At 36.6% G+C, this 20,228-nt stretch overlaps 4 protein-coding genes and 1 pseudogene across 4 annotated transcripts; 4 read left to right on the plus strand and 1 right to left on the minus strand.

The window, feature by feature from the left end:
- LOC9315846 overlaps positions 1–8,829 on the plus strand; it is an 11,745-nt pseudogene extending 2,916 nt beyond the window's left edge.
- LOC9315847 (probable acetyltransferase NATA1-like) lies at positions 8,760–9,761 on the plus strand. Its single transcript, XM_002879734.2, has one exon. The coding sequence runs from the start codon at positions 8,868–8,870 to the stop codon at positions 9,573–9,575; it is 708 nt and encodes a 235-aa protein (XP_002879780.1). The 5' UTR covers positions 8,760–8,867; the 3' UTR covers positions 9,576–9,761.
- A 1,565-nt stretch (positions 9,762–11,326) lies between these two features.
- LOC9315848 (L-ornithine N5-acetyltransferase NATA1) lies at positions 11,327–12,741 on the plus strand. The gene is made up of 2 exons (XM_021029972.1): positions 11,327–11,779; positions 12,360–12,741. Exons 1-2 carry the CDS (start codon positions 11,370–11,372, stop codon positions 12,631–12,633), a joined length of 684 nt encoding a protein of 227 aa, XP_020885631.1. The 5' UTR covers positions 11,327–11,369; the 3' UTR covers positions 12,634–12,741.
- A 1,556-nt stretch (positions 12,742–14,297) lies between these two features.
- Positions 14,298–16,276, minus strand: LOC9315849 (peroxidase 24). The gene is made up of 4 exons (XM_002881581.2): positions 15,945–16,276; positions 15,648–15,842; positions 15,322–15,487; positions 14,298–14,939 (listed from the first exon to the last, which is right to left on the minus strand). Exons 1-4 carry the CDS (start codon positions 16,203–16,205, stop codon positions 14,521–14,523), a joined length of 1,041 nt encoding a protein of 346 aa, XP_002881627.1. The 5' UTR covers positions 16,206–16,276; the 3' UTR covers positions 14,298–14,520.
- A 1,112-nt stretch (positions 16,277–17,388) lies between these two features.
- LOC9317694 (ricin B-like lectin EULS3) lies at positions 17,389–19,710 on the plus strand. The gene is made up of 4 exons (XM_002879736.2): positions 17,389–18,116; positions 18,526–18,648; positions 19,021–19,249; positions 19,492–19,710. Coding segments are annotated over exons 1-4 (957 nt in total). The 5' UTR covers positions 17,389–17,513; the 3' UTR covers positions 19,494–19,710.
- Positions 19,711–20,228: the final 518 nt, after the last annotated feature.

The raw sequence follows: 20,228 nt of genomic DNA on the forward strand, positions 1-20,228 counted from the left end.
CTTTCAAACCGAGGCTAAACCGTGCTGAAGAAGCTGCTGGACTCGTGGATCTGCACCTATACTTCAATGCGATCACCACAGCCTTTGTATATAATTAAGAGAGAAAAATCATTGTCCTTGCTTTTCTTTTGCTAGAAATTTGTGAATACATTTGCTTATTTTTTTTTAGGAATCTGTGAATATACATATTTATGTTTTTGAACAAAAAACCGGCGGATCAGGCGGCGAATGGTGGCAAACGCTACCTTTGATGACGAGATAGCGGCGAGGGATAAGAATCTCAAGGCGGAGGAAACTTAAAAGCTGAAGCGGCGGCAAAGATCAGTCTTTCACATCTTAAGGAAGTGTCTTTGGCCGAAGCTGCGGCAAAGATCAATCTTTCACATTTTAAGGTTTCCCTCACCAATATATCGGTCAGTGCATGCGATATGTGTAATTCGGCTCAATCCGTTAAAAAAATTAGTTCTCATTTATTTATTTTATATTATAATTAATATAGTTAAAATATATAAATTGTTATAAATCATATGGATGGACTCCATAACCGGCCCATGACCCATTAGGGTTTTACTTTATTCTCTGTATCCTGCTATTATCCTTGTATATATATCCTTTATACTATTAGTGAAAGACATAGTTCACAACACGTTATCAGCACGATAGCCTCTCACCCTAAAAGCTAAAACTCCCGAAACCCTAAATTTCTCTCACAAAAATACCTTTGACAAAACCCTAGCCGATTGAGGTAAAAGAGATATTTATGAATCTCTAGCCGACACCATCTCCGTCTCCGTTTTACGATGACGTCTCCCATCTCCGATCAAATTCTTGTCAACCTCCATGCATTAGATAAGTTGATCGCATGCTTTAATTATTTCATGGTTGTATAGTTTATAAACAGACTTTCATAATTAATCAACTCATGCTTAAATTGATCAAATCGGCAATATTTATTAATGATTTCTTATTAGTCAAACATGTTCAATCACATACTTATTATTCATCACGCTTAATTGCTTTATGAAATATTGTTTATGTTTCATGACATATGTTTTCGTTATACGTGTTTGATTCGTAAGTCTCCAATTTCTCTCTCACATGCTAATAGTTTATTATTTGTTCCATTCACGATCGATTAATACTTTACAATTTTATTGGTCATGCTTTAAAAGTTTTGTTATGAAGAGGAATATGTCGTTATAATATATACTTTGGTTCATAATTTAATTATTGGATATGTTGATTATGGTTTCATGTGGAGAATGCGTCAAAATCGTTAGCGGACACCGTTTTCCGTTTACGTGATATCCCCAATCTATGATCTTTGATCAATCGTTCCCATCAAATCATGCGCTAGGAAATCATAGCTCTCTCGACTCTGTTTCCGATCTCACCATCATTGCTCATTATCAAGGAGGTCCCAATCAGCTAAGAGACATAACTGTTTCCAATCTCCGTATCAGATCTCGGCTCTCTGTTTCACTTCTCCAATTAAGATAAGTGCTATCTATTTATTATGCTTTATATACATGATCCAATTAAAGTTTGATAAGATAAAATTTGCATGAAAATTGGCACATGTGATTTGATTTATGATTGGAGAATTAATTGAGAAGTTAGTGAACGGAAAGATGTTTAATGGCATGATAGATTGAATGTTTTAATATAAACCCTAGGTTAAACCGAAAGTAAACCGAAACCCTAAATCCTATGTTAAACCGGTTTAATAAACCCTAAGTCACGGTTTAAGAGCAAGTTTCCTAAAAATAAAAGGTTCCCTATAATAGCAAGTTTCCCAAAATGGAAAGTTACCAAAATAGGAAACCTCTTCATAAGGAAATATTCCAAAACCCTAAAGTACATAATTGTTTAGGATTTCTTTCTAGATGAGAAATAGAAATTTTCCATAAAATGAAAGTTCCATATAAGAAAAGTTTCCATAAATAGAAAGTTCCATACATAAAACCGAAATCCTAGCAAAAACCCTAGTACTATAAATCGCGGATGCTAAAACCCTAAAACTTAACTGCGAAATCCTAATATCCTAATCTAGTATGATCCGATTGTTTGGTTGTTGCATACTAGATCTATCTTCTAGGGTTGATTTCATCCATATATATATAACATGATTGTTTAGAAAACACTTGCTGAAGACAAGCATGGCTCGGTCTTAAATACCGCATGACTTGTTCTAACCGATTACATGAGTTCTCATTTAACTCTATATATTATAGATATCAGAAATCAACTATAATTAATACACGGCACTCAATGCCTCTGGTGACAATTATTTAAAATGGGCTTTGGACACTGAGATTGTCCTAAAGGAAAAAAGGCTTGGTGAATCTATTATGGAAGGAAACAATGTCACCAGAAGAGAAAGATATAAGGCGATTACTAACATACGCCATCACCTCAATGAGAGTCTCAAAATCAGTACCTCACTATTAAGAATCCTATGGACCTCAGGACAGAGTTGAAAAAAAAAAAAAAAAAAATCAATATAACCACCAAAGAACGGTGCTATTACCCAAAAGCCCGATTCGATCGAAAGAATCTCAGATTCCAGGAATTCAAATCCATGAATGAGTATAACTCAGTACTATTTAAAATAGTGTCAATACTGAGATTCCGTGGTGAGGAAGTTACTGAGAATGACTTGCTAGAGAAAGCATTCTCGACCTTTCACACAAACAATATATTGCCTCAGCAACAATATCGTGAAAAAAGTTTTTACCACATATGCAAGTCTAAACTCTTGTTTTGCTACTTGCTGAGCAAAACAATGAGTTATAAATAGTAAAATGAGACCTCCTGGTCCTACCCCATTATCAGAAGCCCATTGGGCTGAAGTGCCTAAAGAGACTAAAGAGTCTAACCACGTCCAAAGAGATAAGTATCATGGCCACAGTCATGGTAAATGGAATGAACATGGTAGAAGTGGCAATTATAATTTATATGATCAAGGAAACCATTCATATGGTTAAGGCCGCCGACCCGACTTTGGTCGTAATCGAGGTAGAGGCCACGGTATACCCAAACCACAACACTCAAATGAACTTGTTTGCCACTGATGAGGAATGGGGAAACCATTGGACTAAGACGTGCAGGACACCTAAGCATCTCATTGATCTCTATCAAGAGAGTTTGAAAAGAATCTAGAAGCTCATTTAGTTCATCACGATGGTGAAGAAGATTTCGACCATGAGATAGATGACTATGAGAATTCAATAAACGAAATATCTAAAGACATGGTTAATTAGCCAAATTGCGGTTATAGCTAAATTTAGTGAAGGCTAAGGGCAGGCTCATGGCAGGCCCATGGCAGGCCCATATTCCCAAGGGCACGCATCCTTAGATGCTTCATATTCACCCAGCCCAAAGGGGCTTGTTGAGTTTCAAAGAAATGTGTTTGAATGGTTTCCACATTGAAACTAAAGGTGAAGGGAACAAAGGATTCCCATATATTACTAAAAGCACCTAAGACCATGAGAAGGTCATAGAGACTATACCCGCGTCATAGACCTTTACTATGTCAAGGTCAATATGATAGAGGCTAATACAGTAAACAAAAGGGTTTACTGAGAAATTCACTAATGGCATGACCGGCTTGGCCAGCCTGGTTCTAACATGATGCGTAAAGCTGATATTAAAATCAAAAAGGCACACTCCTTAAGGACCTCACGTGTGTAGCATGTACACAAGGGAAACCCATACTAAGGTCATCACCAGTCAAAGCAACTAGAAACTTGGTGTTTGCTAGATTGCTGGCCCAGACCATAAGTCTGTGAGCCCACATACTTAAGACTATATGTCTAGATAATGCTGGTAAATTATGTCCCAAGCGTTTTATGGCTACAGTATGTCCATGAGGGGGAGAGTAGTATACCCCGTGGCACATGTCCATACTTGAACTCACAGTAGCTGCTTGGGGACACGCAATATTACATGCAACAAGAGCTTATACGCATCAGGCCATTCTAGTGAGCATAGATATTCCCCATCCCAATTGCTAACGGGTCATGAGCCATACGTTTCCCATCTTAAGACATTTGGGTGTTCAGTCTATGTACCCATTGCACCACCACAGAGAGCAAATGATGGGACCTCAAAAGGGATGGGAATATACGTTAACAATGATTCTCCCACCATCATTAAGTATCTCGAGCCAAAGGCCAGATTCAAGGATTGTCATCTCAATGAATCCGTTTTCCCAACACTGGGTGGAGAGACTAACAAGCTGGTCAAAGAACTTACATGGAATCAAATATCCTTCACATGGCAAGATCCTCGGACTCCATCAGAGATCCAAAAGACTATATATCTGCAAAAGCTAGCTAAAACAGTTGCCAAGATTCCTATAATGACCCAAAGAGAGTAACAAAATCGTACATACTAGCCTGTAATGCACCAGTACGTATTGATGTTCACAAGGAACACAATCAAGTTGCTACAGAGGCTACAACACGTAAGAAATATGGTAGACCCAAAAGGTTCCAAAGACAAGAACCCTCGGAAATCAAAGAAAGGTGCAAGGGAAACCGAGAAGGTTCAAGAAACCATAGACATGGCCGGCTAATAGACATAACCCTAAGGTACCAATCAATGAGGTTTGGGATGCCAAACCTCAAGGTCCTGAAGGTGTAAAGAGATCTCTATAAACTATATCATGTCTAGAATACAATGGAACCGAAAAGATGTCGACATCAATGATAAAATATTTGCGCACAAGGTAGCAACTAAAATGAATGAGGATCAGGAGCCCACGTCTATACTAGAGTGCACTCAAAGACCTGATTGATTAAAATGGTACAAGACCATAAAACGTGGAGCTAATAATCATTAAGAAGAAGAATGTGTTTGGTCCAATACGAAGGACACCATTCAATGTAAAGCCAGTGGGACAAATGAGTCTTTGTGATTATGTGAAATAAACATAGTGAAAGCGTGATATATCAGACACGGCTTGTCGCACAAGGATTCACACAAAGACCAGAAATAGAGGAGATATACTCCCCTGTGGTGGATGCTAAGACATTTAAATCTTTGCTAAGTCTGGCTATATAAAAGATAAAGATTTGCGGCTAATGGATGTAATGCCTGCATATTTATATAAGTCCATTGGATAATATATGAGATTACCAGAGGGTATTGAGCTCAAAGATAAGAAAGATTCTCGAGAACAGCACTGCATAAGGCTGGACAAATCCTTATATGGACTGAAACAAAGCGGACGTATGTGGTATAACCGGTTAAGCGAATATCTCATCAGAGAAGGCTATAAAAACGATCCGATCAGTCCATGTATTTTTATCAAGAAGTTTGCAAACAAAGGATTTATAATCATAGCAGTGTATATGAATGATTTAAACCTCTGGGTAATCGACCAAACAGTTGAGTATATCTAAAGAAAGAATCTGAAATGAAAGACCTAGGCAATAATTAAGTTCTATTTGGGATTACAACCTGAGTACGTGAATAATGGAATCCTTGTGCATCAAATGGCATACACTAAAAGAGTACTCAAGGAGATTTAATAAGGACCAGGCCCGCCCATTGACCAGGCCCAATGGTGGTGAGAAGCCTCAGATTGGATAGTGATCCATTCAGTCCGGAAATGCCATACCTCAGTGCCATAGGAGTTCTAATGAATTTGGCTAGACACACTAGACCAAACATTTGTTTTGCCGTGAGTCTCCTGTCTAAATTTAGTTCATGATCAACCCAAAGGCACTGGAAAGGGTTAAAGGAAGGTTTGGCTAAGTTTTAAAGTCTATTCTTCCTGCGTTGTTTACTTGGGTTTTGTTCTATACTGATCTAACCAAAGAAGGGCCAGTTTGCTTTGGTTTAGTTTGATTTGCTGATGCAGGTTATTCATAAGATCAGATTATGGCATGGTCAATGAATAGGAACTACGTGTGGCTTGATCCCTTCCACGGGTACGTAGGCAGCCTTCCTTAAGGCGCATCTACTACTACATCAAAGACCATCATATTTGAAGACAACGCATCCTGTATTGCTCAACTCAAGGATGGCTACACTAAGAGGGATCGAACGAAGCATATTCTGCCCAAGTTCTTCTTCACTCATGAATTACAGAAGGACGGTCAGGTCAAAGTTCAACAGATCCGGTCAAGTGAGAATTCAGCCGACCTATTCACCAAATCATTGCCGACTTCAACGTTCCGGAAGCTCATTCATCAGATCGGGATGCGCGGACTTAAGGATCGACAGTGATGCTCAAATCAGGGGGAGTAATGTGTGTTGTACTCTTTTTCCTTCACCATGGTTTTGTCCCACTGGGTTTTCCTGGTAAGGTTTTAATGAGGCAACATTCCCCAGCGCATTATAGAGATCCCGGTTTAGTATCGGGCACGGTTATATCTTACAAGGGGGAGTGTTATAAACCATATGGATGGACTCCATAACCGGCCCATGACCCATTAGGGTTTTACTTTATTCTCTGTATCCTGCTATTATCCTTGTATATATATCCTTTATACTATTAGTGAAAGACATAGTTCACAACATAAATATTGTTTTTGAATTGTTGTATTTGTTACCTAAATGTGTAGAAGTGTTTAATGTAAATATTGGCAAGCATTTATAATCATGGACTATTATAATAAATTGATATTATTTTGTATCTAAAAAATTTACTCCGGTACACTACGACTCGATTTTTTTAAAATTAAGTTATTTTGTTTTGTTAATATTGTTTGGTTTGTTTAGTGTTAAAGATTATATAATTATATTTTTATTTTAATTCTATGATTTCATCGGTGGCATATTGTCATGTACTAATAATGACCCAAACTCATCCCACCATATAACCTCTTCTCGTGAAATTAAACATCATTTTGTTATATTTTCTTCATCCATTGAGTAATATATGTCGTTTTTAAAATTTTGAATCAAATCATATGCAGAAAAATCTATTATTTTATTAAATATATGTATTTTATATAAATTCAAAATTAATTAAATATAAGATCACATAAAATTGAAAGAAGAATCATATATTAATGTTTAATATATTCATGTATATATTCATATATCTGATAATCATAATAATCCAGATATTTCTGAGATAATCTTGAAGGTGGATGATAATTTAGATTTTTTTTTTTTGTTGATAATCAAGAGATATTTATGATAATCTGATCCCATTTCTGATAATCAATATAGAAGAATGTGTTAGTTGACATTAGCATGTTTTGGTAACGATGGAGGTGAGGATAAAGAAATTTGGCGAGCAAATAGCCAATGGTGAAAACTAGTTTGTTTTTTTCATAAAAGGTCAATGACTTCTAAACAAAATTATGAGTCTAGACTTATCCATCCATTTCGCTATCTTGGAAGTGTGTTAAACATCATCATCCATCCATTTCGCTATCTTGGAAGTAAGTCTTAAACGCGTTTTCTGTCTTGCAGTTGTGAGACATAATTCTATGGACTATGATCATCAACGTAGGGAACCTAGAAGCAAAATTACTATCCAATCCTTCTGGATACGTTCCCCAAAGACCTTGAGACACCAAAAAGTTTCAAAGACCATGAGAGACCAAAACTTTACTTCCTAAACTCAAGAAAATACTGATCGTTTAGGTTTGAAGACAAACCTGGACTTCTGGAGGAAGTTCTCTGTGATGACTAATTGAATTTCTGATAAACCGCAATAAGCTCTGTAGGCTGGAATAGTTGTATGTAGTTACTTGATTGAATTGCCATCCTTGTCTATTTCACCCTTCCTTAACCTGATCCTCTGTTGATCCAGTGATTGAAACCCCAACTGTTGATGCAACTTCATGTGGATGCAACCCTCTAATCCATTTCATGCCTAAGAATAAACAGAACAGGAGATGCTGCAATTAAAAACGTCGGTCGCACTAATGCTGCAAATAAAAACCAACACATTAGAAATTGTAAATAAGAAACCACATTAGAAAGTTCTCTACAATGACTAAAAACATGTAAAAATAAGATTTCGTCCTTAAAATCCACGAAACTATTCAAAGTGGACAACCCTAATTACATGTTAATTGCTTAGCGTGATATGAAAGTTGATCATTAAGGCCTAAATTTATCGACTTCATTATATAAATAAAGACTGAAATTCTCGTTAACCTTCGAATGATGACTTTACAACTGTTTATATAGAGCTTGAGACTAACAAACTATACAACCAGAGCTGTGACTACTTGAATAATAAAAAAAAAAAAGACATTTGCCTTAGGCCACATTGGGTTTTAAAAATTTAGAGGCCACATTAATAGATAATCTTCTTAGGTTAGTTAATCAAAATTCAATTTAAAATAGTAAAATTCATCTTATCAAAATTTGATCTTCAATATCTCTAACATTTAACATTCTTTTTTCTTGTTTAGTTGTATTTTAGTCTCATATATTTTTTAGACTTTTATTTTTGCTTAGTTAATATACATAATTAATTATTAAACACAAATAAATTAAATTTTTTGCCTAAGGCCTCTAAGACTCTAGGCACGGCAGTGTATACAACCAACAATAACTAATCGTTATATATGTATATACACTTTATAGTCCCCCTCAAATTGAAGTGAAAATGTTTGAAAATTCAAGTTATTATGAGATATTTGAATTGGTTTGTAGGTTTGGATTTGGGCTCATTAACATTTAAATCTTCTCATTTAAAATCCACAAAAAACTTTGGGCTGTGTTTGGGTTGGGCTCATTCAAAGTCCATTAATAACTTTTTTTTCATTTTTAGCACAAGAAAAAGCTATGCTCAACAAAAAGCACCGCCTAGCTTCTCTAGAACCTCTCCATCGTTTCTCAATCCTTGTCTAGAACCCTAATTTTCACAATCACAGCTACGTAACCAAAAAATGGCAGCCGCCGCACCACCACCGCCACCAACAGCAGCACCAGAACCAAACATGGTACCACCACTAACTTCACCAATCGGCCACCCAATCTTCTCCCGGATCCGTCTCGCAACACCGTCTGATGTCCCATTCATCCACAAACTAATCCACCAAATGGCCGTCTTCGAACGTCTCACTCATCTCTTCTCCGCCACCGAATCAGGTCTCACTTCAACACTCTTCACCTCTCGTCCTTTCCAGTCATTCACCGTCTTCCTCTTAGAAGTCTCTCGTTCTCCATTTCCAACAACCATCACTTCACCATCTCCCGATTTCACACCGTTTCTCAAAACGCATAACTTAGATCTCCCGATTGAGGATCCGGAGAGTTACAATTTCTCGCCGGATATGTTAAACGACGTCGTTGTTGCTGGGTTTGTTCTGTTTTTCCCGAATTACTCGAGTTTTTTGTCGAAGCCTGGGTTTTACATTGAGGATATATTTGTGAGAGAGCCTTATAGGAGGAAAGGGTTTGGTAGTATGTTGTTGACTGCTGTGGCGAAACAAGCGGTGAAGATGGGTTATGGAAGAGTGGAATGGGTTGTTCTTGATTGGAATGTGAATGCTATCAAGTTTTATGAGCAGATGGGTGCTCAGATTTTGCAGGAGTGGAGAGTTTGTAGACTTACTGGTGATGCTCTTGAAGCTTTTGATCAGGTAAACATCTAGAGATTGATGAGTTGGTGGCTGAGAGTTATCGAATCGATTCACTTCCTCTTGCTCTAAGCTTTAAAGTTTGTGTTTTTTTTATGATGATGATGAATTCGCTATGCTTACTTACTGGATTCTGAATGAGAACAAACCCTTTTGTTGAATGTATGAAATGTTTCAAGGTTTTAAAGTAGAGTTGTGTAATTGTGATTCCTCGCCGTGTTTGCTTTACTGTAGTATCTGGTGTAGAATTGGAGGTTTGTCATTAGTGATCCTAGAATACATATAGTGGAAACAGATAATTGTTCAGTGTGTTTCTGCTTTTGGGGTAAAAAATACATCAAATGTTGTTAGTTTGGCCAATTTGGTATATGCGTTAGGATGGTCCATAAGTTGCTTGTGAGTTGTGAGGCACAAGTCTTTAAGATGGTTGCAACTTTATAGGACAATCCTTATTTCAGTTTCTCTAGAGGAGAGAAACAACTAAGATTTATCAGTCCCTCTGTCTTGGGTAGAGAATAAGAAACAGAAGACTTAGAAATAATAGTGATAATCAAAGTTAGCATTTGTCCTACTGCTTTAAAAGAACCTCTTTGATTGAGATTAATTACTTACAACTTCAAAGATTGTGAAACGTAAATGGAAGAAGAATTTCAGAACAATACCGAGAAATCAAACAAAGCAAGTGAAACAAATCGGAGTAGAACGAGCCTTTTTTGCAATGATACTACTCAACACAAGAAGTAAATAATCTCATGTCATTGATTGGTAAAAGTGTGCAGTTCGGCTTAGACATGAACCTGGACATAAAACTAAACAGATACATTCTAATAATATCACTATAGGTTAGATTTACACTCAAAAGCATATCCATTTATTTATTGTCAAAGAAAAGCATATCCATTTATTAACAATTAAAACTATTAAAAACACTAGCTAAAGAATAAAAGTAGTAACTAAAATTGATAGTTTTGCTCTAACGACAATAAATATCAAAGTAGTACGTGTGATGGACAATTATTTCCTGAGATAAAACGACGAAAGTGATGGACAATTATTTCCACTCATTTTCTTGTATTTTTCTTTGGAACCAAAAATTTTGGTCCAAAATGTCTTTTTCCTTGATATAACGACATGTGCTTCACGTTTCTTCATCACACATGTCTTTTTACCGACTTAAAAAAAAATTGTGATGGTGTTATCGAAATTCATCAATTTATTCCTAAATTAAATTGGTAAATATACCAAGTGGAACGAAGATTGGAATGTAAACGGTATAGATCATGACCGTCTAGGCTACATTTATTCCTAATCTTCTCTAATGATTTGTACGTTGTATAGAATGAGAGCTTAAAATTATTAAGAATGATGTTTAAAAGACTGAAAATCGCTAGCAAAGTCTTGAGAGAGATGATCAGTGACCTATACGATGAGATAAGAGAGAGATGCGTTATCCAAAATTGAGGGACGGCTAATTAAACATTACACTGATACGTTGAGTTGATATGGTGATAATGCGGAGTCTCTTTGATTTCTCAACCTGAACGAAAAAAATAAAAGTAAAAGAGTGACCTAATTTACGTGTAAAACATGACGTTTTTCAAGAAGACGGATCGATTTAAAAGTCAAAAAAGGATGAGATAGCGTTTTAGTTAATCATATGTGGCATATTAAGATTGGCTTGTAAAATAATTTCTAATCCGAACTTGATAGCCTTAGAAAGATGTAACATCCACTTCTTTTCTTTATATATATGGATTCTCGAAAAAACTAATTTCCACATCACAGTCTTCAAAGACAAGTAACAAAAAAATGGCGCCTCCAACCGCAGCACCAGAGCCAAACACCGTGCCAGAGACTTCACCGACTGGCCACCCTATGTTTTCCCGGATCCGCCTGGCGACGCCGACTGATGTCCCTTTCATTCACAAGCTAATCCACCAGATGGCGGTTTTTGAGCGCCTCACGCATCTATTTGTCGCCACCGAGTCTGGTCTTGCCTCCACTCTCTTCAACTCCCGTCCATTCCAAGCCGTCACCGTCTTTCTCTTGGAGATCTCCCCTTCTCCATTTTCCACCAATGACGTTTCGTCCCCTGAATTCACCCCCTTTCTTGAGACGCATAAGGTTGATCTCCCTATCGAGGATCCGGACAAAGACAAGTTCTTGCCGGATAAGCTCAACGACGTGGTGGTGGCTGGATTCGTTCTGTTCTTCCCGAACTGTTGGAATTGTATCCTTGATTGAACCTGCAAAAGAGAAAAGAAGAATCCATGAGAAGAAGATGAAGAACAGAGGAAGAAGCATCGGAAGAAGAAGACGATGTCGGAGAAGATGTTGTCGTGAAAGAAGATGTCAACGACAAAGAGGAAAGTCAACACAACAAGAGACAAGTTGGGCTTGTGTTGTTTTGTAAGAATAAGTGATTGGGCTAAATGTCTTGTTAGGCCCAAATGAGTAAGTGTGTTGTGTTAGTCAAAGACTAGCTTAGTAGAGTTGTCAAGTGTAGTGGTTAAGAGTTGTTGTTGTGTAAGGTTTAGTAGTTTAACCTTGCTTGTGTAAGAGAGTCTAGAACTAGGAGTAAGGTCCAAGTGCAAGTGTGTGTATGTGTATGTAGTAAGTAGAAGTAGAAGTAAAGTAGTATAAGTATGCTTGTATGTGTGATGTAACAAAAGTATCCTTGTGATCCATTAATACAATGTAGACAATTAAAGAGTAATGGTTTTTGTTCTTTCTCTCTAAAGACAATGAAACCGTAAATGAGTGTGAGAAATAGAGAGAATGTGAGAATGTCAACACGAACTACCCAAGTTTTCTAGCGAAACAGGGTTTCTACATCGAGGATATCTTCGTGAGAGAGCCTTACAGGAGAAAAGGCTTCGGAAAACTGCTACTGACCGCTGTGGCAAAGCAAGCAGTGAAGTTAGGTGTAGGAAGAGTGGAGTGGATTGTGATTGATTGGAATGTGAATGCTATCAACTTCTACGAGCAGATGGGTGCGCAGGTTTTTAAGGAATGGAGACTTTGTAGGCTCACTGGCGATGCACTTCAAGCTATCGATAAGCTAAGCATCTAGATTTTATGTGTTTTGTTGCTGAGACCCATCGATGGACAATGGATCACTTCCTTAAGCTTTAAAGTTTGTTTTTATTTTGTTGAATAAAACATCTTAAGTTTTATGTAATTGTGATTCCTCGTCGTCATGTATGCTTTACAAAAGTATCTTGCGTGTTCCGGATTTGAATAAATGGAGAGTTCTCAAACTGTTTATAGGTCTTCAAAAGAAATTTTAAAGATTTATTTAATGTGAACAAATAAGTTGTAATTAATATTATGGACCTCAATTTTATATAGAATTTAAAGTTCTTTGATACTCACTCTGTTTCACAAAGAGTGTCGTTTTATGGTTTTAATCTCGTTTTATAAAGAGTGTCGTTTTGTGTTTTCAATACAGTTTTAAAGACCAATTCTCTTTTTACCCTTACTATTTTAGCTTATTAATTAGAGAAAGAATATTATCTATATATACATTTTTGGATCACAATTAGCAAATAAATCATGAAGTTGAGAAGTATTTACAATGGCATGCCATTAGCATTAATTATTTAGATTTATTTTATTTAAGTAAAGATTTTTAAATGAAATTCATTTTTTCATATATTTAGCAAAAGTCTCTACAAAATCTTTCTTTATCTATTTAAGTAAAGATTTTGAAATCAAATATTTTCTCAACAATTTACCAAAAATTTATACACAATCTTTTTAAAAATCTCGACTTAGTTAACTTCTGATTTTTATCTGCAAAAAAAAAATTAATAGTAACGAGTGATGTAAAAATCGGGAATGTTGATATTACAATTTCTTCTACTTTTTTTTTTTCATATAATGAAAATTATTTTTAGGGATATTTTCTCAAAACCTCTAAATAAAACAAAAGGTTTCAAAAGATAGCTTCTCTTTTGGCGGGTCGACCCGCAAATCCGCAACTCTCTACGGGCTTATCCGCATGAACCTGCGACCAGTAGTGGATAAAAATATTATTTAAAAAAAATAACAAATGATGTTTAATTTTACGGGACGGGGTTATATGGTGCAACGGGTTTAGATCAATATTAATATTAAACAATATTAAACAATATACGATGGATGAAATCCTAGAATTAAAAATCAAAATTTAATTATAAAATCAGAAACACTAAACAAAATAAACAATATTAACAAAACAAATACAACTTAAAATTTTGCAAAATAATTTTTTTGTTGTAAAAAAATCGACCCACGGTGTACCGCGGGGTAAAATCTAGATTTGGAAGTTTAAGGAAGAAAAATCTTTTTTTAAAAATAATAGCTCCGCGGTGTACCGCAAGAAAAATCTTTCTCTTAAACTGAGGCAAAAAGAAGAAGAAAGCCAAATGTCGTTTAAGTGTATATAACTATATATAGATATACCATTTAAACCTAAAACACAATTAATATACTCAAAACTATTAATATAGATATATGAATGGTACATTTATAAAATAGGTCGAAATATTATATTGTCGTTTTGTGTTTTCAATACAGTTTTAAAGACCAATTCTCTTTTTACCCTTACTATTTTAGCTTATTAATTAGAGAAAGAATATTATTTAGTGTATTAATAAGGGGTAGAAATAAAATTTATTTACTTTTTTTAATTTGTGTGAAAAATACTAGAATGACACTCTTTGTAAAACAGATGGAGTATCCTTTTTGAACCGTACATCGTTCCACTTACACATGCTAACCCACGGTCCTTGTCAAATTTGTCATTAGTGATCTTAGACGACATATATGTGGAAAACAGATAAATTGGAGACATACAATGTCACTTAAATGTAATATATATATGGATCAACAAAAATATAATATTGTAATGAATCTCAAATGATGATTACATAAAAATTAAATTACGGTAAGGATTAAGATGGAAAGTGAAAATTTATTAGTTGACGAGGCGACAATTTCTACGAATCTCACCACCTTGATCTCCAAGAGTAAGGACTTTAATGGAACTCATCTTGATCATGGACCGACCAAACTGAGCAAGAAAAGTTTTGGAGTTTTGGAAAACACTAGCAATGTGAGCGGCGGAGGGATCAGTCAACAAGGCGGCGTCGGAGGTGAAGAGTCCTTTGTTCTTGAGGAGAGAGACGAAGTAGCCACTGTCAAAGGTGAGAGGCCCGGTAGGGTCCATTCCAACCACTGCGGAGGAGTTGAATCTTAGAGATTTGTCGGAGCATTCGGATTTGAGGAAAGAGGCGTAGCTAGGGTTCAGGGAAGGATCTGTGTCTCCTTTTCCGGTGAAGTTTAAGAGCCTCCGACCAAACACACCGCAATGTGCTGTTCCTATCGTGTGTGCTCCTGTTTTTCATAGAATTTCGTTTCTTTTTAATAGACTCGAAAATTTGCTTCCATTAAAAATTAGTTAATTATTGAGTAATTTATATGAAAAAATTAGATCATTTCTAAGAAAATTAATTGACTTTTGAATAATTATCACGTGCGACGCCTCTTCCAAGATTATCCTCAAATATTTGATGTTCATCGTATTTTATACTATTTCTTGTAAATTGGAAGAATTAAATTTGTAGCATCTCATACACTTCCTAACATGGACATGCATGTGGTCTGATACTCTTGCGATTTTCTTATAATTCAATTGTTCCCAATTTCATGGTTGGTCTTATCAGTATATGTAAAATGTGATGAAACAAAAAAATAATATATACGAAATATGCTAAACCTGATAAAGCGACGAGGTCAACGACGTCCAAATCGCTTTCGGCAAAGAGTTTCTGTAGAGTGGTGAAGTTTGCCCCAGCGGACGGTAAGTCTCTGGCCGCCTCCGTTGCCAATGAAACTCGTCCATCAACACGACCCGTAAACACATTCCATAGCGGCCGTTCAAACTATAACATATCAAACATAAAAACACAGGGGAATTATAACTGATTCTTGGTTTCATTTGATAAGCAAGACATCTAAAGTACCATATGCGATTAGTAAAATACTAAATTTGTGATTTCTAATCATGAGATATTTTTAGACGAGTTTGTTCATATATATTACTTCATATGAGACGGCATCTCTGGCGGCTAAGGTGAGAATGTCTGCGCAAGAGACGGTTTTAGGGCATCGTTTTTCCAGAATGGACTTGATCTCATCGATGATTTCGAACCCGGATAGCGAGAGATTAGGTCTGGCTTCCTTCTCGGACGCGGCTTTTCCAGCAACTGAATCTAAAAGCAGTGATGCGTCGCACCCCTAAATATCATCAATGATCCACATTAGACTTATCTTTATAAGAAAGATGCATGCTCACATAAAGGAAAAAAAAAAAACTACATGCTAACATGCATATCATACCCTAACAAAGCAGTCATGGTAATGAACCCTTAGTAACTTGGGAGCCAAGCTAGGGTTTTCTGCGACTTTCTTCGACACAATCTCTTTCACGATTTCCTCAGCTTTAGGACAACTTTTGTGATAGAAGTTCATCTTCAGCTTACCTTCCCATCTGCCTTTTCTCATCTTGTGGCCATTATTATTGAATCTCTTACCATCAACACAAAGTACCAAAAACAAAACAAGTGGAAATAAAAACCGAATCTCTAAACTCTTAGCCATGATTCGACTTTATATTTGATATTTGCTTTGAAGTGTTTGTTCTTTTTGTATATGAGGAATGGACTTGGCAGAGTTACTTTATATAGAAACTGAAGCTCTAAACTACCCAAATGCCCGTTGAATTTTTAATATTTCTGTAGCATTTGAATAATTGTTAATATAATTAATATATCTGGGTGCCCAAGCAAAGTTCCATGTATGTGTTGTGAAAATGAAGGATTAATTATTAAGTTGCAAGTCAACAGAATTATTTAGAAATTTATAATTCCCGCAAATAATCATTTAGCTGAACTATAGCGTGAACATCCATTATGCAGATATTTATAGATTTCACTGCTGTCTCAATTTATTCAGGCATTATTATTTTTACTTTACATGTTCTCTAAAACCTTAATCCTTCGATGTTGCAATAACTTGGAAAACATTGAAATTTTCTTATATATCAAAAGACTATACACGGATTGTAAATTTCACACTTGAGAGTTTTTACATATCATAGTCATAGATACACTCACAAGTCATGGTCCAAATCCAAATATTTTTCCATATGCAATGGAAATTTGGGAACAAATTCAAAATTTTGATCACATATATATAGTTGAAAAGTTTGATGTAGGCAATACGATTACTTTGGCACATATGCAGGTTGGGAATTGCCATATTAACATACATAGGGAAACTATCTCTATCTCTTTTAACTTTCTAGTTGACGCAATCGCCTTTGTCTACGGCTAAATTTGAGACGAAAACGTTAAGCTGAGAAGTGTGAAGCGTAGTCGTTGCTTCCAAAACGCACCAACTCTCTCGTTTCATATTAATCTATTTTCTCGGGCTCATATGGCCCAAATCAACAAGGGAAAGACCCACTTATTATATTAAAGGCCCAAATCCCAACTCTAGTTTCCCTTGATTTAGCAAAAAAGTGTATGCATATGAAATTTTTTTCTCCAAAGACACATAAATTTATGTTATTAATAAATTTATACTACATGGAATAAGAAGCAAATCTGCAAAAGTAGAAAGAATTTACAATTTTTTTTTTTTTTACTCATCAGCAAGATTCTCAATTTTTATGCTATAATTTTTACTTACTCTGGTCGTTATTAACTTAAATAAGCCTAAATTTGTATAATTATCTATATCTATGTATTGATTAAAAAATCTTAAAATCTTATACTATTCGACAAAACGTGAATCCATAGTGTTGTTACCAAAACCCATTAGTGTAGCGACAAGTGTCCTTTGACATCCTTATAATTCTCGTCATCTCGGAAAAACTTTGTATCAACAACAAACATAAACATACTAATGGAGTTTCCACACCACCACCAGCATCAACGTCACCACCAACGCGACGACGGCGAAGACGATCGTCACTCCTTCGGGCAACCACCGCCACGCGTTGATGCTCCTCCACAACCTCATGGCCTTTACCAGTCACAACCTCATTTTGATCCCTACGCGCCTACTCCATCTCCGGCGCCTTACCGATCAGAACCTCAATTCGAACCCCACGCGCCTCCGCCTTACCGATCAGAGCCTTACTTTGAAGCTCCGGCACCACCGCCTGCGTTTGGTCATGTGAGTCATGTCGGTCACCAATCCTCCAACGAATCCTACCCACCGGAACACCACCGTTACGGAGGTTATCCACCGCCGTCTAATTCGATATTGGAAAGCCACGGAGACCACTCTGGCGTCACGCACGTGGCTCACCATAGCTCAAATCAGCCCCAATCGTCTCCTGGTGTCTACCACCGCCCTGATGAGAATCGTCTGCCTGATAATCTTGCCGGACTCGCCGGAAGGGCGACGGTGAAGGTGTATTCGAAGGCTGAGCCTAACTATTATCTGACGATCAGAGATGGTAAGGTCATCCTCGCTCCAGCCGATCCATCTGATGAAGCACAGGTGTGATCCAATGAACCATTGGCTTGTTGATGTGTTGATTCATATGCATCTCAATTTGTTCACTCATTTGAGAATCTGAGTAGTTTATGGTTATGCATAGCTTTCGAAATCTTCCTGTGTTGGAAGATTGAATCTTGTTGATTATGATTTAGAATGAAGAAACACGTTTCAATTGTTATCTACTCTGCTATTCTAGAATTTAGTTTTGTGGTTCAATTTCTCAGATCCTCTTGTTATGTTCATGTTTTGGCTTTGCATACAAAACCAGGATCATGTTGTATATATAGGCTATGATCCTGATGCTTCCATTGATTGATTATGTTAAAGTAGGACATTTTATTGTTGATCCTTGCATTGTTGATTTTGATGTATGTATTATCATACTCATGAAATGGTTTTGGATCCGCAGCATTGGTACAAAGACGAGAAGTATAGTACTAAAGTGAAGGACGCAGACGGTCATCCTTGTTTTGCTCTTGTAAACAAGGCTACTGGTGAAGCAATGAAGCATTCTGTGGGAGCTACCCATCCCGTAAGCTTTTCTTTCTTAGACGATGTCATTTTTGTCCTGTGACTTTCATTATTTTCAGTATGACATCTCAACGGGTCATACTGTTAGCTAAATGTTAGTTTTCATAACCTTCAACGGGTCTTGAAAAAAAGTTATTCATCATGTTATGAAAATTCTACATCACGACATTAGTCACCAACTAGGGAGTTTAAAAATAGGAAGAAAGGAAACAGAGAGGAGCATCAAGAGTTATGGGAATAGTTTTGGGGCTTGGAAAGTTTAGGGTCTCTAGAAGAAACTCTAACTACAGTCTGCCAATTTAGTTCTGTGCTTCTGCAGTGTGTTTAACGATAGGCTTGATGTGCTTAAGCAATATTTTACTGGGTATTGCAGGTGCATCTGACTCGATATGATCCTGATAAGCTTGATGAGTCTGTACTATGGACAGAGAGCAAGGATTTGGGCGATGGATATCGCACGATAAGGATGATAAACAATACAAGGCTAAACGTGGATGCATATCATGGTGACAGCAAATCTGGTGGTGTCCGTGATGGCACGACTATTGTCCTCTGGGACTGGAACAAAGGCGACAACCAGCGCTGGAAGATCTTTCCTTTTTGTAAGCTTTTCCTAACCGTTTCTGCTTAGTTTTTAAATTGCTTGTCTTGCATCAAACTAGAGAGTAGAGACCATGAGGTAAACTCTGAAATGGAAATGGTCAAAACCAGAGCTAGATCTCTAATGAGCTAATGTATCGATGAATTTGACATTGTGGTTCGGTTCGATTAACTCCAAGAGTCTTAACTGATATGTTGAACCAGATAATTAACCTCTGTTTAACTGTATTATGAAAAACTGCAGGAAAATTGGTGTCTGGAGTGGTAAAAAGTGGTCTGTGTGTGTTTTATGAATAAGAAAGAAACAAAACTCAGATTTGTTCATTGTTTGTGTCTTTGTAAGACTTGATGGCATCTGTAATCTATCTTACTTGTATTCCAAAGTATGCGTTTTTATAGATACATACACTTGTGTACATGTGGTTTATAATTTGTTCTAATCTATTTTGAGATCTTTCATTTTCGTTTTGTTCTAAAATTTCAAGAGTTGTAGTGAAAGGAAGAACAAACTCTCTCATAAATTTGTTAGAAACGTAATGCGTCTGTCTTCTTCTTTGTTCCCTTTTTTTTTAATGAAGAACAAGCTCAATAGGGCATCATAAAGCTGAACCAATCAGCTTGCTATTTGTGGCTGCGGAAAAGTGAGGTCCTTGCTGCATGAGTCAGACCATCACGGCACTTGCAGGCTACCAACACGTCCCAACGCATCAGAGCCAAGGCTTGTAAACACAACCATTTAGAGAACACAACATTTAGAGAACATTTAGAGAAGTCTGGAAAACAGTTAGAGAAACAAGGCTCTGATACCATAATCTTAAAGCTAGCACGAGCGGAGGGTCGTGTTGACTAAGTCTAGACGACAGTCGTGTTTACAAGCAAGGGTTCATATTCCAGGTAAAGGGAGCGATTCGGGCCTCTTTGCCTCTGTGTTGCTCAACCCACTATTAGGAACTGTGAAACCCCGGCGAGTACTATTGACTT

This window comes from Arabidopsis lyrata (genome assembly GCF_000004255.2).
Source record: "Arabidopsis lyrata subsp. lyrata unplaced genomic scaffold ARALYscaffold_4, whole genome shotgun sequence".
NCBI classification, from domain to species: domain Eukaryota; kingdom Viridiplantae; phylum Streptophyta; class Magnoliopsida; order Brassicales; family Brassicaceae; genus Arabidopsis; species Arabidopsis lyrata.

What these genes read in the sequence shown, in the direction of transcription:
- LOC9315847 (XM_002879734.2), top strand. Translation starts at nt 8,868, where the DNA reads ATGGCAGCCGCCGCACCACCACCGCCACCAACAGCAGCACCAGAACCA.
- LOC9315848 (XM_021029972.1), top strand. Translation starts at nt 11,370, where the DNA reads ATGGCGCCTCCAACCGCAGCACCAGAGCCAAACACCGTGCCAGAGACT. An exon ending in TTCGTTCTGTTCTTCCCGAA is followed by an intron (nt 11,780 to 12,359) that starts CTGTTGGAATTG and finishes TGTCAACACGAA; the next exon opens with CTACCCAAGTTTTCTAGCGA.
- LOC9315849 (XM_002881581.2), bottom strand. Translation starts at nt 16,205, where the DNA reads ATGGCTAAGAGTTTAGAGATTCGGTTTTTATTTCCACTTGTTTTGTTT. An exon ending in ACCATGACTGCTTTGTTAGG is followed by an intron (nt 15,843 to 15,944) that starts GTATGATATGCA and finishes GATGATATTTAG; the next exon opens with GGGTGCGACGCATCACTGCT. An exon ending in TGACCTCGTCGCTTTATCAG is followed by an intron (nt 14,940 to 15,321) that starts GTTTAGCATATT and finishes TATGAAAAACAG; the next exon opens with GAGCACACACGATAGGAACA.
- LOC9317694 (XM_002879736.2), top strand. Translation starts at nt 17,514, where the DNA reads ATGGAGTTTCCACACCACCACCAGCATCAACGTCACCACCAACGCGAC. An exon ending in ATCCATCTGATGAAGCACAG is followed by an intron (nt 18,117 to 18,525) that starts GTGTGATCCAAT and finishes TTGGATCCGCAG; the next exon opens with CATTGGTACAAAGACGAGAA. An exon ending in CTGTGGGAGCTACCCATCCC is followed by an intron (nt 18,649 to 19,020) that starts GTAAGCTTTTCT and finishes TGGGTATTGCAG; the next exon opens with GTGCATCTGACTCGATATGA.